Raw genomic sequence first — 15,151 nt, 5'->3', positions numbered from 1 at the left:
CTCCATCCATGGTCACGACGCAGCACACTAAAAAGAACTGTTAGAACCCACCACAGACCATCACCAACGTCAGTCAAGATGAAGCCAGGTAAGACAGCAAGACATGGCATTGTCAGCGAACGGACGGTATGCAGCGGACGTCTCCAAGCCAGCGGTCGTGTCCTGAGTCTCTCAGGTTAAATTGCGGGTGCCCGCCGAGAAGGTCCTGCTGCAAGCCAAGTTCACCAGCCCACGTCTAATGTCGTCCTGCCACCTGACTCAAGAAGCTGATGGACCCTGTGGTATTTAGTCAACTGTGTGTTTCTTCCCCACAGGTTGGACTGACACTTTGTTTGTCCTTCAATAAAGTTGGGGAGGAATGTAGTGTCCTGCGAGACACGTTCTAGTGTCTCACAGGAAGCTGCAACCCCAGCCACTGCCTCGAGGGCTGGACACACTGCACCCCCACACCCATCCATCATGGGTGCCACGAGTGACGTGGCCCCGTCAATAAAAGGGCCCGAGTGCACGTGCTCGGGGCAAGTTACTGCTATACGTCTCCTGGTGTCTGTGTCCTTCACTATGGTAATGTGGGCCTGAGGCCCAACACCACAGTGACGAGTACTCCAGCTGGGAGCAAGATGACGCCCGAGGTGAGGCGGAGCGCCTAACTCACAGCAGAGCGAAGACGGCGAGAGGTATAGGGTGCTGCAAGTGCCTAGCAGTGTTTGACACTGAAGAAAGTGAAAGCAAAGGCAGCGTGATAAATGTGATAGCAGTGGGAGAGCGGCGAGCGCTGCTGATCGCACTGCTGCAAGGACATGTGAAAAGTGCCCCGGACGTGCGCTGGGGAGATCCCAACTGCCGACTTGTGATCCGGCCTCTACCTGATGCGGGCTGGCAAGATGAGGTCTGCGAGCTGGAGGTGGCGGCACTCATGACCAACAACCTTAGACTACCTGAGAGGACTCCGGAGGCGGACGGGGGCACAATTGGGAGACGGTGAACGGGACCCCTACTCCCCTGACACGCCCTTTTGGTAAGGAGCGCGCCTGCATAACTGAGTACCCACCGAGTGGCTGGAGTGGTGATTAGTGCGGCAACACTGGGAGAGCTGTATGCACTGCCGATCGGGCAGAGGCTGGGACACATATTAAGACCTCGGGCGGGAGATGAGGTGGTCCCTGCTGCCGATTTGTGGGCCTGCCTCTCCCTGATGTGTGCTCACAGGACGATGCCTGCGAGCTGAGGGCGGATGCGCAGGAGCTCCTGCTTGGTAGCCATGGCCTGTCCTGAGGAGATCTCGGAGGAGGACGGGGACACGAGGAGGAAGGTGAGTGGGACCCCTACCTCCCCCCTGACATTGCCATTCTGGTGGGCAGCACGTCCGCTGGCACGATCACATGTAGAGTGACCGGATTGTTCAAGTGGCACTTGACAGGCCCGGAGTGTACAGGTGGTGATCCGGCATGGGCGGCCTGGGCTTTGCCGGGCCTCATCACAGCATTTTTAAATGGGGAGCCACAGGGAGATCCCAGACAGTCTCTTGAGAGGCCTGGAACACTTGAGGGAAGCTGTGTTCCTGCCTGATCTGTGACCGGCCCAGGCATCTACATTACCACGCTACCTCGTGAAAAGGGGGTGCAGTGAAAACGATGGTGGCCTGCTATTAAGGGGCCCCAGGTGCTCTACATAGTATGCTGCCTCCCCCTACCCATTGGGCTTGTGGCTACTTTCCATTGGCCTGATAAGCTTGGTGAACTGGCTCCCTGAGAAGAAAAGAGCTTAGCCGAATCGCCGGGGACACTGAGCAGGCGACCGTCACTACAGCCACTGTGAGCTTTGGGGAGGTGACCTTTGTTCACGAGAACTGCGCACCCGGCCCCCACTGGGTAAATGTGAACGGAAGCCCTCACAGCACAGCACAAGTGAAAACCCACGAAGAGAGATAGGGAATCCATCAAAACGAAGAGTATATGGCGCCCCTAACACTGGGGGAACAGGAACCCAAACAGATGATGAGGGGGAATGTGTGGAACCAGGGAAGGAGACCATCTGTACGACCCCCACCCTGGCAGATATCATGCAAGCTATCACGGCCTCTAGGGAAGCTTTTGAGGCGAAAATTGACTCGATAGGGGCAGATTTAAGTTTATTGAAAGATGACCACTGATATTCCTGAGAAAGTGGGGATGCTCCAAAAGGCACTAAGCACTGTAGAGGGTCGGGTCAAAGTATTGGAAGCCCGAGCAGAGGACAGTGAAGGGAGGTCGTGCAGGAACAACATAAGAATTATTGGCATGCCGGAAAAATGGAGGGCACAGATATGGTGGGCTTCCTTGAAGGTTGGATCAAAACTGAAGTGGCCCCAGAGGGTCTCTCCCCTTTTATGAGCTAGAGTGTGCCCACACAGAGTCCTGGCCTGGCCACCCCGTCCGGGGGCCCCACCCCGACCCATAGTGGCAAGATTGTTCCATTTTCGGGATAGTGATCATGTGCTCTTTCAGGCCCGTCAAAAACAGGAACTGCAGGTTGCAAACAGTAAAGTCATGATCTTCCCAGACTTCACAAAGGAAGTACAGCGTCACAGGGCCTAATTTCTCACGGAAAAAACTACGCCAGCTTCAAATACCCTTTGCCATGTTATTTCCAGCGCGGCTGCAAATATCCGACCCAGCAGGGGTGCAAGCCTTTGACTATGCCACCGGAACGATCGCAACACCACGCAGGGAAGAATGCACCAGTTGCACGGGCGCCATCATCCAGGGAAGCCAGGAACGAGAGGCGTAGGGCATTGCAGGTGGCGGAACACACCCGAGGGGACTCCGGCCCTTGTTCGAACAAGACTGGGCAAAACTGGGCAAGACGCAGAGAACTCGGATGGATCGCTGGCTGCTAGCTCAAATGTACACCCGGATGAAGATCTGCCATGAATCACGCCTCAAACGATGATATTGCCTGAATCGAATACTCTAGGTGGAGGCTATGGCTAATAAATGCTGCTACCGACCAGCTTACGGCTACTTGGAAGGAGGAAACGATGATGGGCTTTCAAATGCAGAGCTCTCGAAATCCTCTTGGGACCCTGGGTAGACAATGTGTTGAAACATTGCTGGGGGTGGATGCTGGTGGAACTCTGGGAGCCTCTGCTTGTGCTTCACAGCCCCATCACTAGACAGAACATTGTTTTGGAGAATACTCTGAGTTTGGACAGGAAATCGTTTGGTTACGCCTGTCCTGGGGAGGGGAAGTTGGGGTTTGTTTATTGCACTATTTGGGGGTTGGGGAAAGGTTGGGACCTGGCGTGTCAGAATCATAGGAGTTGTAGGAATGGTCTCACAGATAGCTCAATGGTACCCCCATAGATCTTAAATGTATCTATTGGAATGTAGGGGGATACATACACTATCACGGCGTCATAGGAATCATGCTTTTTTAGTCAGGAGGGGGATACAAATTGCATTGCTCCAGGAAACCCATGTCATGGCCAGCGCAGATGGAGAGGTCAGGTGTTCTATACTAACTACTCGGCTTTCGCACGGGGGTCCTGATCTGGGTAAGAGCGGGAGTGCCGTTTCAATGTTCGAACCAAATGATTGACCCAGAGGGCAGGTATATTGTAGTCTTAGGTAAACTGGATGGTAGGGACATAGCTTGGGTAGTCTCTATGGACCAAACACGGAGCAGCTGGCATTCTTGGCCCAGCTTTCTAGAACACTGGCCTTTGTGCTGATGGGCCCAGTACTCCTGGGAGGGGATTTTAACTGTGTTACCAATGTTGGGTTGGACCGGTCGCATCCGCCACTGCCGGAAGCGCCCTCACATAAAATAGCAGTAGCACCCCTTACCTAACAATTGCAGTGGGGGTTGGTGGATTCCTGGAGAGCACAGCACCAAGATGACTGGGACTATTCCTTTTTCTCTGCACTGCATGAACTCCATATCAGACTGGACTCTATATTATGCTCCCCAGATATTCATGAGCATGTACAGACTACTGAGTACCGCACTAAAACAATTTAAGATCATAACCCGCTGCTACTTGGCTTACCGTGGTCTTGTGAGCGACCCAGGATACCAACCTGGCGCTTGAAACCAGAAGCATTGGAGGATCAGGTTTTCAGAACGGCAGTGGGCACTGCTATTGAGCAGTATTTTGAGGAGAATGCCAATACGGCAACCTCAAAATTAGTTGCGTGGGATGCCTCTAAGTCCGTTATCAGGGGGTGGTGTATTTCTGAATCTGTGGGAGTGCGTAGGATGCTTCTGCAAGCCACAATATCAGCAGAGCAAAGACTTCGGGAATTGGAGAGGGTGCGGCCAGAACAGAGAGCCAAACAGGAGGCACTTCTAGCGGCTAGGGAAGGGGTGGCTGCCCAAGTGGAGCACCTGCGCTGTTTCGATTATAAAAACTTTATAGCTAGGGCCCATGCTGAACAGGATAAATCTGGAGCACGGCTGGCCAATCCGTCTCGACAGGGATCAATAATACTAGAGCTAAGGAGACCAGGAGAGGAAACGTTGTACCGCCAGCAAGGCATCGGTAACAGGTTTTTTGATTTCTATGAGAATTTGTGTCAGAGTAAGATCTCGCCCACCCCTGAAGAATTGTCTGACTTTATCAATGTTGTGGACTTGCCGGTAGTGTCGGAAGAAATAGCAAAAACTCTGGGGGCTGACATAGAGTTAAATGAGGTGAGAGGAGCTATAAAAAGCATGGACAGAAACAAGACACCAGGCACGGATGGACTCCCGGTGGAGTTCTATTTGACCTATATTGACCTACTCGCCCCTTAGCTAGTAGAGCTTTATAACCAAGCACTACAGGAGGGACACCTCCCTGGTACCACAAGAGAGGCGGTAATCATTCCCCTGCTAAAGCTGGAGAAGCCAGCATGGGACACAGCAGCCTATCGACTACTGTCTATGTTAAACCTGGACTACAAGGTCTTGAGTCGGATATTGGCAGCTCGGCTTCTATCCCACATGACAATGTTAATTCACCAGGATCAGACGGGTTTCATTCCCACTAGAAACACCACGTTAAATGTTAGACGTCTCCTTCGGATCCTAGAGGCGAGATCAAACTGCGAGGGTGGTGAGACCATCTTTGCAGTGGATATTGAAAAGGCCTTTGATAGCCTTGAATGGGCTTACCTCTACGCAGTGATGAGGAAATTTGGGCTAGGCCCAGCATTCATTAAGTGGACAGCCCTTCTGTATGCGGACTCTACTGCCCGGGTCAAGAAGGGCAAAATGATTTTCAGAAGTTGTAGAATAGAGTGGGGCACACGCCAAGGGTGTCCATTGTCGCCTCTATTATTTGCCTTGACCATGGAGCCGTTGGCTACTAGGGCCCGCACTGAGCAATATTTTCGGGGAATGGAGGTAACAGGCTGGACCCATCACATCGCACTCTACGCAGATAACCTGCTGCTGTTCTTGGCGGATGCATGTGCAGCACTTAGAGGAGTGAGAGAACTCTTACGTGGGATGGGAAAGGTAGCAGGCCTAAAAGTGAAATGGGCAAAGTCTTCCGGTCAGGGCAGGCGTGGAGGTCCCTTTAGCGACAGAGGGGGTCCAGTGGCAGTCCCACTGCTTGACCTACCTGGGCACCCAGATCTATCCCTCTCCGGACGATTTATTAGAGGGGAACGTAGGGCACGCCTTATGGGGAGTTAACAACAACTTTGACTTTTGGGGTACTCTGTCCTTGTCGGTGGCAGGTAGAGTGGCCCTCCTAAAAATGGTGACACTCCCGCGACTGCTATATTACTATGGAGTTCTGCCAGTTTGGATTCCCACCCGAAAGTTCACCCAACTGAACTCCCTGGTGACGGCGTTCATATGGGGACCCGGCAGATGGAGGGTGGCACTTAATACACTTATGAGGCCAAGAATAGAGGGAGAATTATCAGCGCCTGATTTTGAGCACTACTTTATAGTTGCGCAATTGCAATGGCACACAAAGTGGGTGGCAGATAAACTAAGAGGTCCTGTGGAAATGAGAGGGGAGGTCCCAGACTTGCGACTTCTGTTGAAAATAATTTTGAGACTTCCTTGCCGTGACAGGGACCTCCCCACGGACCTTAGTACAGCATGTAAATGCTGGAATATGAGTCTGAGGAGGGCCAAGATAAAAAAAAAAGTACATGCCGGAAATCCCATTGATTATGTGCGAGGCACTCCCCCATGGCGGTAATTGGCGTAGGTTGGGTGCATGGGCGGATCTGGGAGTATCTGTGATAGGGGACCTTTATGAGGAGGGCGCACTGATCCCTTTGAATGACCTCAAGGAATGGCATGATATACCGGGAGGTGACTTCTTATTGCACACAGCACTTATGGCAGCTCTGAGGAAACACTGGAGGGCGGGTCTCACAGAGCCCAGAACCTCAACGGGATGCCAATACATGGTCACTGCAGCGGGCACCTTTAGGGCAGTCACATGCCTGTATAGACAACTTACATATACGACGCTCTCCCCCCTGACTAAAATCCATAGTGAATGGGAGACAGACCTAGGCAAGCCTGTCGCTGATAAAGACTGGGGGACACTGGCAGGGAGGGCACGGAAAAGCACTAGAAATGCACGGTTCCAATTGATAAACCTTTGTATACTACATAGAGCCTACCTTACCCCAGACAAGCTCAATAAATATTTCAATATGCAAACGGCGGCTTGCCCGCGTTGTCATACAATAGGAGCTGACTTCTTGCATATGTTCTGGGCCTGCCCAAGTATGGGGAACTTTTGGGCGGAGGTAACCCTAATACTGGCGGAAGTGATTGAGAAAGAAATTGTGAATACCCTGGAATACTGTCTCCTGCATTGGTTCCCCCATACTGCTAAAAACAAGATAACTAGTAAGTTCCAAGACCTTGGGTTAGTTTTGGCTAAGAGGGACATCACCAGTCATTGGAAATCGAGAACAGGCCCTAGCATTTCCAGATGGAAACAAGAGTTCATTAGGTGGGCTGACTGTGAGAACATTGTCAAGGGGCGAATGGCTAAACAAACGGAAAATGGGAAATCACTGGAGGCGGCTAGAGCGTGGATGGCATTGCTTGATATACTTAAAAATCCAGATATTGTGAGAGAGAGTGACCAAGGGGGCAAAGATCAAGAGGAGGCTATTTGATTCCCCTGCAATAAGCCTTTTCACTAATATGGCCCTGTGCTCGCTGAATCCCCCCCAGCTGAGAGAATGTCCCCTGAGCATATTTTAGCGATCCTCAAAGCCAGACTATGTGACCCAGCTCTCGACCGTACAAGTAAATGACTAAGGAGACACGCCTGGGTGGGAGGGTAGGGTGAGGGGTGAAGTTGGGGTAAGTTTCAGGAAATGTGTTTCAGATGTACAGTTCAAGATTCACAATGATGCATGCAATACTGATAAAATGGAAGAAATGACCAAATTAGAGCTGTGGATCTGGAAATGACTGAGAAGGGCATGCTTCCGGTGAGATCGCTAAGAAATAAGCCTATTTTCTAAACTATAGTGTAAGTAGGTAGATTAATTTGTCTTCGCAGTATTGTTTGATTATATTGCTTCACTGGAAAATCAATAAAAATCTGTTTACAAAAAAAAATTAAAATAAGAGACTTTATTTTGAGCATAAACATTTAAAAATGACATCTTTCCAACAGTCCCAACAATCTTGTCAGGTGGCTAAGCAGAGGATCAAAGTCTTCACTTCGGATCCCAACGTCACCGCAGAGCACTCATTTTCATTCAGAGAAGCTGCACGGAGTTACTTAAAACCGTTTCACTGGTTCTTCACGAGTCTTCGCCAGTTCCAGCGCCTGGTGGTTTCTTTAGTAAATAGTATGAGCTGAATACAGTGCTCACCCCCTCACCCTACCACCTTTCTGCATAAAACCCTTCTTGCCCATTTCCTTTTCTCAGCTAGCCGGTGCTGCTGCAGCCAGTGTCAGAGATGCATTTCCCACCCTGGGTTTGTTGTAAGAAGCTCGGTGACTGGGACCACATGGGGGCCTACTATAGTAATCAGGGACACATGAGGCATTTGTACAGGTACGGGCCGGAAGGTCCCGAGCGACCTCCGCCCTTTTATTTATAGTCTCTCTGGCCACGCCTGGCCAGAGAGTGATACATAGTGTGTGCGCTCTTCCGGCTGCTAGCTGTCCGAAGAACAACTAGAACGTCACATCCCATTTCAAATCAGTTCTTTTTTTTCTCTTCTCTGTCCAACTTGCGCTCCCCACGCAAATTCAGTTAGTTGGCTGTTTGGTCGCGGGTTTGGACGCAGGTTGTATTGATGTCGCCCTGTGTTTGGTCCTCTGGTGGGACTGGCAGCTCCTGCTTCGCAGTTTCTCTCTGGCGAATCAGACTCTGCTTCCTCTCTTGCTGGTGTCGGATTCTGTTGTGGCCCATCGGTGTGAACAGGTCTCGATTCCGGGAGGGTCACATCTGGGCATGTGTTCTCCCCAAGGTTCTGAGGTCCATTTCCAGACCCAGGAATTTCTTTAAACCATGAGATGTTTCTGGTTATTACCTCTCCATTCCGCTCCACCGTTATCGCTGTTCCCCGGACCTTCTGCACCAACCATGGACCATCTTCATAGGGTGTTCGGAACTTTCCTCCACTTCGTCTGTTCCGTATGAGTACTCTGCATCCTGGCCGGAGTGTGCGTACTCTGGCTCGCCTGCGTTGGCTTGCTTTTTCATTGGTTGTTGTTCGTCTGCGCTGTGTCGCTGATGCGTCATATTACTCTGGTTCCCAACTGTCCACTACCGGGAACTGATCACGCCTGGGGCCCGCTAGCATTAGCGACCATGGTGACCTCTGAGTAGTGCAGTGTGGTGTGCTGCGGTACTCGCGCAGAAACTTTTGCAGTTCTATTTCAGGATCCGTCTGTTCTGCTACTGCTATGCGTAGGATCTTGTTGATGGTTCGCATGAACCTTTCTACTTCACCGTTAGCTTGCGGCCATTGTGGCGTAATGCGGTGATGCCTTATCCCTAGCTGCGATATGAACTCCTTAAACTCGCTCCCCTGGAATGGCGGTCCATTATCAGTCTTGATGGCATGTGGCAAGCCAAAGAGTGCAAATATCTTCATGAGTGCCGGGGCCAGATGATTGAATGCCGTGGATGGTAAAATTTCGACACAGGAGTATCGTGTGTAGTTGTCTACTAGCACCGCTGTTACTCTCCCGTCGGGGAAACTCCCGAAGTCCAGGCTCACCCACGACCATGGTGTTGGGGCATGGTCTTCTGTTATCACTGGGGCTGGTGACTCGGCACTCCCGGTTAGTTGACACGCTCGACAGTTTTTGACTGCCCTCTCTGCTGCTTCTTTCAGCCCTGGAAACCACAGTTTTTCCCTTATCCGGGATTTCATTCTTTCAGCGCCCTGGTGGCCTTCATGTGCTAGAGCAATTATTTGATCTTGCAGACTCTGAGGGATGACGATTCGTGATCCTCTTAGTTAGATGCCGCACTCTGCAGTGCTTAGCTCATCTCGGACTCCACATTTTCCCTAGTCGTGCTCTTTCTGTTTCGTTCCTCCCTTGGACGTTGTGAAGGAAACCATCCCATGATCCCCTTTTTATTGCGTCCGTCGTTCTCCTGAGGACCATGTCTGACTCCATGTGGGCTGTTATCTCTTCTTTGGAGAGTGTCGGTGGGCATGCCCATTGAGATACCATGTTGACGAACTCCTCGGTTTTCCGTTCTTGGCCCTCATCTAATGCTTCTTGTTGCGCCAGATGTCGTGACAGGAAGTCTGCCGGGTTTTTGGCGCCAGGACGATACACCAGTTCCATTTGGTAGTGCTGGAGCTGTATTGCCCACCGTTCAATTCTAGGAGGTGGATGTGGCGCCGACCCCCGAAACAGGGGCAGTAGTGGCTGGTGATCCGTCACGACACGGAATGGATGCCCACTGACATATAAGTGGAAGTGGCTGCAGGCCCACTTGATAGCAAGTGCTTACCGCTCTATCTGTGAATATAGAGCCTCTGTTGCCGTCAGCGCCTTGCTGGCAAACGCCAATGGCGCCCAGGTCCCTGGTTCCGTCTCTTGGGTCAACACAGCCCGAGTCCTACAGGACTGGCATCCACTATCAGTTCTGTTTGGCGGTTGGTGTCAAAGTACGCCATCGTCGTGCTGGCCAGTAAAGCTGACTTTACTTTCTGGAATGCTTCCTCCTCTTTTTGGGTCCATTGCCACGCTGCGTCTTTTTTTGTTAATTAGCGTAGGGGTTCCGCAATGGTGGCCAGGTTCGGAATGAACCGCCCACAGTACGTTGCCATACCCATGAAACTCCTGATCTCTGAGGCCGTGTTGGGGGCAGTTGCCAGTTGGATCGCCTTCGACTTCTTAAGATCAACCTTCACTCCGTCAGGGCTGAACACGTATCCGAAAAATTCAATTGAGCGCCGAAAGTACTGACATTTTTCTTTATGGAGTGTCACTCCATGCTCGACCAGTCGTTTCAACGTTGCCTTGAGTCGGCGGTGATGTTCTTCCAGTGTTGCCGAGTGTATCAGGATATCATCACTTACGTTTATCACTCCGTGCAGACCTGTCAGCACTTCCTTAACCGCGTTCTGGAATATCTCGGCGGCCGAGGATATCCCAAAATTCAGACGCTTGTACCTTCGCAGGCCCAGGTGTGTTGAGAAGGTTGTGATGTATCTACTGTCTTTATCCAGCTTCAGTTGGTGATATCCTGCGTTCAAATCTAACTTAGAGAACCATTGCGATCCGTTTAGGTCAGCTAGGATGTCACCAACGGTAGGCGTCAGATGCCGTTCCCTCTTGATTGCTTGGTTGGGCATCCTCATGTCGATACATATCCGGATTTTCCCTGGTTGGCGGGGCTTTTCGGCAATCACCATCGGGGACACCCACGGGGTTGGCCCTTAGACCTTTTCAATGACACCTTGTTGTTCGAGTTTCAGTAACTCTTGTTCCACTAGCGGTCTGAGGTGGAATGGTATCCGTCGGTGCCGTAATGCCACTGGTGTTACCGCTGTGTCAATGTGTAGCTTTACGGGGGCCCTTTTCATGCTCCCTAGTCCTTGAAACAGTTGCGGGAAGGACTCTAGGATGTCTTCTGTCTGTACAGTTTTCACTGTATTGGCAAACGTGACTAGGTTGAGATCTTCAGCTGTGTGGCTTCAAAGTAGGATGTCAGCTTCCTTGTCTACGACATGGAATGTCGTGGTGACTTCATGGTCTTCTGATTGAACGGTCACCACCATTTTCCCCTTCAGCGGGAGAGGTACCTGGCTCCCGTACGTGAGGATCTTCACTTTGGATGGTGCTAGCTGCGGTTTGACTGTGAGCGCCTGGTAGTGTTGGTATCCCATGACGTTGACAGACGCTCCCGTGTCTATCAGGGCAGTGACTGGCGTTCCGGCTATTTTGATATTGCAGGTTGGTTGTGGGCGACGGCTCCGTTTTAAGTCATTCACAAATGACACGAAGTGGCATTCCTCCTCTTCCTCTGTAGACGAGTCCTCCAGATATTGCCGCCTCACGGGCCCTGAGGTGGGTGTTCTTGACTGCTGGTTCGTCTAGCGACAGCTGTTTTACCTGTCTGTATGGTACTGTTCTCCCTGACGCTCCTCTCGGCCTTGCGCCGCCCCTGCACACACTTGCAAAGTGATTGGGGATGCCACACTTGGTACATGCCTTCCCACTCGCTGGGCAGTTTTCTTGTGGGTGTTCCTCTTTGCTACAGTACCCACATTGCGACCTTCGTGTTGTTCTGGTGGGCCACCTACCTCGAGCTCCACGTGGCATTGTGCGCATTGCATCCGCTCGCTCCGTCTTGACGGTCACCGTCTGTTCGTTTGCCGTGTGCAGGGCTGCTTCCATCGCTGACGCACGGACGTCTGAAAGTTCGTGTGATCTTGCCAAGATTAAGATGTCTTCCAGTGAGATGCGCGGTTGACGGAGGATAAGTGTCCTCAGAGTTTTGTTTCGGCATACCTGAATCAACTGTGCACGGGCTTCTTTGATGGGGTCGTCCTCCGTGCATGTGCTAGCTAGTTCTCGCAGGCGGGCATGAAATGCATCCATGGATTCGCCGTCACGCTGGCGCGCTTGTCGCAGTTTGAATCGCTCATAATCTGGGTTGAGCTGTGGATCAAAGTGTGCGTTCAATGCCCTGACTGCTGCGTCATAATCTGTGGCTGGCCCTGTGTTCGGCAGGTGTGCGAACAGTTTGTATATTTCGTCCCCCGCAAAATGCAACAGGAGTGACCTTTTGACTTTGTCGTCGGTTTCCCTCGTTGCTATGAAATAGTTGTCGAGACGGCTCAGCCATACCTTCCATCTGGGTGACGCCGTTGCAGGGTCGATCAGTTCACTGAAAGGGGGTAGTGCGCTTACTTGTGAGTGTATGGGGGCCGCTGGTGACACTGGTGCCACTGGTTGTTGGCTTGGCCCTGCCGTCGCTTGGTCAACCATGTTGAGTGCTTAATTGACGTTGTTGTAGACCACCTGCACCTCTACAGGTGTGCACTAGTGTGAGGTAGCGCGGGCTTTGCTGTCTCGTTTGATCTTATGTGCGTGCTTTGTGGTAGCATTTCTCTTGCCATTTGTAGTCGCTAGTGCTTGTTTTTCTCCTACCAATGCTTGTTTTTTTTCTTTTTCTGGCTAGCCAGCTGCTGCCTGCACTGCTGCCCCGGGTGTGGCTTTTGGGTATGCTCCTCCTCCCCGCTGCTGGAGTGCCCTGGGGTGTTGTGTACTGAGGTCCCCCTTGTATTTGCCAATGCTTGGTCACAACTGCAGTTCATTTATATTCAGGCACATCACCTCGGGACTGCATGTGTAACGGTGACTGCCGTGTATTTCTCAAAGTTTATTGGTAGTCTGTGTCCTACGACTGGCTCCCTGAGCTCGGCCCTCCGAGGTTGGCGGTTGCGGCGCTCCCTCACGCACGTGGCATTTTCCCTGCTTACCGGCACTTTCACAGGGAGACGAGACACGCGCTGGATGCGTGCGCGCGCGCCCTGCTGTCCGGATGGTCCTCCCAGCTGCACACGCTTCAGCGAACGCTGGGGCTGAGCGGCGTCAGTCCGCGTTGCGACGCGATCCGGCTACAACCGACAGGCAGCTCCCCTGCAACGGGCCTCTCCAGCCTCCGGTGCACCGCGTAAGTGATGGGAGCGCGTCCTCGCTCCGTGGGGCATGAATTCGAGGGTTCGGGTCACACCCTCATCGCCAGTGTAAGAAGCTCGGTGACTGGGACCACGTGGGGGCCTACTATAGTAATCAGGGACACATGAGGCATTTGTACAGGTATGGGCCGGAAGGTCCCGAGCGACCTCCGCCCTTTTATTTATAGTCTCTCTGGCCACGCCTGGCCAGAGAGTGATACATAGTGTGTGCGCTCTTCCGGCTGCCTGCTGTCCGAAGAACAACTAGAACGTTACAGCTGTCAGCAAGGTACCTTGAGCATGTTTCCTGAGTATGTTCTGACACATCACCTGAAATGGATGCACATGTTTCACTAAACAAGTGCCACTCATTCCTGATGTAGCAGGTGGAGGAGTTAATGACTTCATAAAAGACTTCTGAGGGCTTGCACATCAACGTAGTGTCTGGCATGCCATTCTTGCTACACATCCTGCTGACCAATCAGAATCTCCCCCTCCCCCTCCCCCCACCTGCCTGCAAAAACCCTTTACACCATTTTAGGTGTTTGTTTCGTTCCACTGGAATACATGGTTGCACTCTGTTTCCTGCATTTCCTTCCAGATTTTTAAAAGATGGTCCGCTTCAATTCCATGGACCACCAGCGCCGCCTTGTAGGGACAGGTCTCATATTTCAAACCAGCAACGAAACAGAGAGGGCTGTGCCGCAGTTTGATGTTGGCTGCCAGTGCGAGCATTCCCAAATAGACGTCGTCCAGCGGGAATACTGGCAGCTTGATGGAGGCATTGTGGAGAGCTGTCACGACGGCCCCTGGCACCAGGAAGCCACCACCAGACAGAAAAGGTGGATACTTGGGGAAAGGGAATAGGGAAGCTGTGACCTCATATTTTCCACTGCGCACCACAACAGAGTGGTGCTGCATTGCCCCGTGAAGGCAGCAGGAGCCATTGTCGATGGTCTTCACGTACTTAATCAAGGCGTCTGGGTTCACCAACATATCGTCATCACCTGTAGGCAATCGCAAAAAAAGCAAATGATGACTGAACAGCAGTACATGAATGTGATGGAAGAGTCCAGGGACCCCCAATGGGATGTGTGTGCGTAGATTAACATTCTGTTTGTACCCCTATATCCTAGCTTTCACAAAGCAACAATCCATATAAAAGTTAGACCAAATCAATGAAAACATTACTTAAAATTCCATTTGAATAAAGTCACACAAACAACTCTTGGTTAATAAGTAAGTTTAACTAAAATTAGTTCATTATTATATTTCTTACTATTTAATATCAGCAATATACTTCATAACATGATGGAACATGCACGCACCCAAACCTAATAATACTTTATGTTTAAATGCTCCCTTATTGTACATTTGTTTACAAAGCACCTGATTAGGCTAAACCTTATTATATTTAATTTCAAACTATCGTCTCATTTCTTTTTACAATGGTCAAATCTCCTATTCACTCAGTCTTAAGAAATCATTTCAATGAGCCCTGGAGTAGAGAATGAATAAATGGTAGGTATTGTAAATTATCAAACTAACCCAAAGTTCAAGTGCATATTCCAAAAGGCCAATTTCGAGCACAGCCCCTCTTAGGAAGAGGTTATAGGATGGTCTTCAGATAGATTCTAAATTCAACCAATTCAGAAAACAGATAAATATAACCAATTAAAATGTCTGCTGTCAAACCTTTGGCGATCTTGCTCTTTCTGTTTTAGGGGATAAGTAGTGAAATTCCTTGCCCTTACATCTTCTGCAGATTGCTGACCTGCTTCTCTGGGATGAACACAACGGTTTATAAAACACCTAAACTAAACTAAAATGTATCTAAACAGTGACACAGACGTAGTCCCCTATGCAATATATCAACATAGACAAGCAAACGCTGTTAGGGTTGTGCCGTTACACCGTCTCGGGTGTTCAAAGAATTTTTCCAACCTCCTCTTAGGTCTGTGGAAAACTTGACAACCTGGCTCACTTTGCACATGTTTTCATTGTGGGCCATGCATCTGAAAATATTTAACTT

At 50.8% G+C, this 15,151-nt stretch overlaps 1 protein-coding gene across 3 annotated transcripts in view; it reads right to left on the bottom strand.

The window, feature by feature from the left end:
- Positions 1-13,252: 13,252 nt before the first annotated feature.
- LOC146782921 (beta-1,3-galactosyltransferase 5-like) overlaps positions 13,253-15,151 on the bottom strand; it is a 250,300-nt gene continuing 248,401 nt past the window's right edge. For all 3 annotated transcript variants that reach the window (XM_085637975.1, XM_085637974.1, XM_085637973.1), the window contains one exon: positions 13,253-14,126. In XM_085637975.1, coding sequence (XP_085494101.1) covers positions 13,657-14,126 — 470 coding nt within the window. In that variant the 3' untranslated portion in view covers positions 13,253-13,656. The remainder of the gene's footprint in view (positions 14,127-15,151) is intronic.

Source organism: Triturus cristatus, chromosome 12, assembly GCF_964204655.1.
Source record: "Triturus cristatus chromosome 12, aTriCri1.1, whole genome shotgun sequence".
Taxonomy (NCBI): Eukaryota; Metazoa; Chordata; class Amphibia; order Caudata; family Salamandridae; genus Triturus; species Triturus cristatus.
This window is presented reverse-complemented; position numbering and strand designations above follow the sequence as displayed.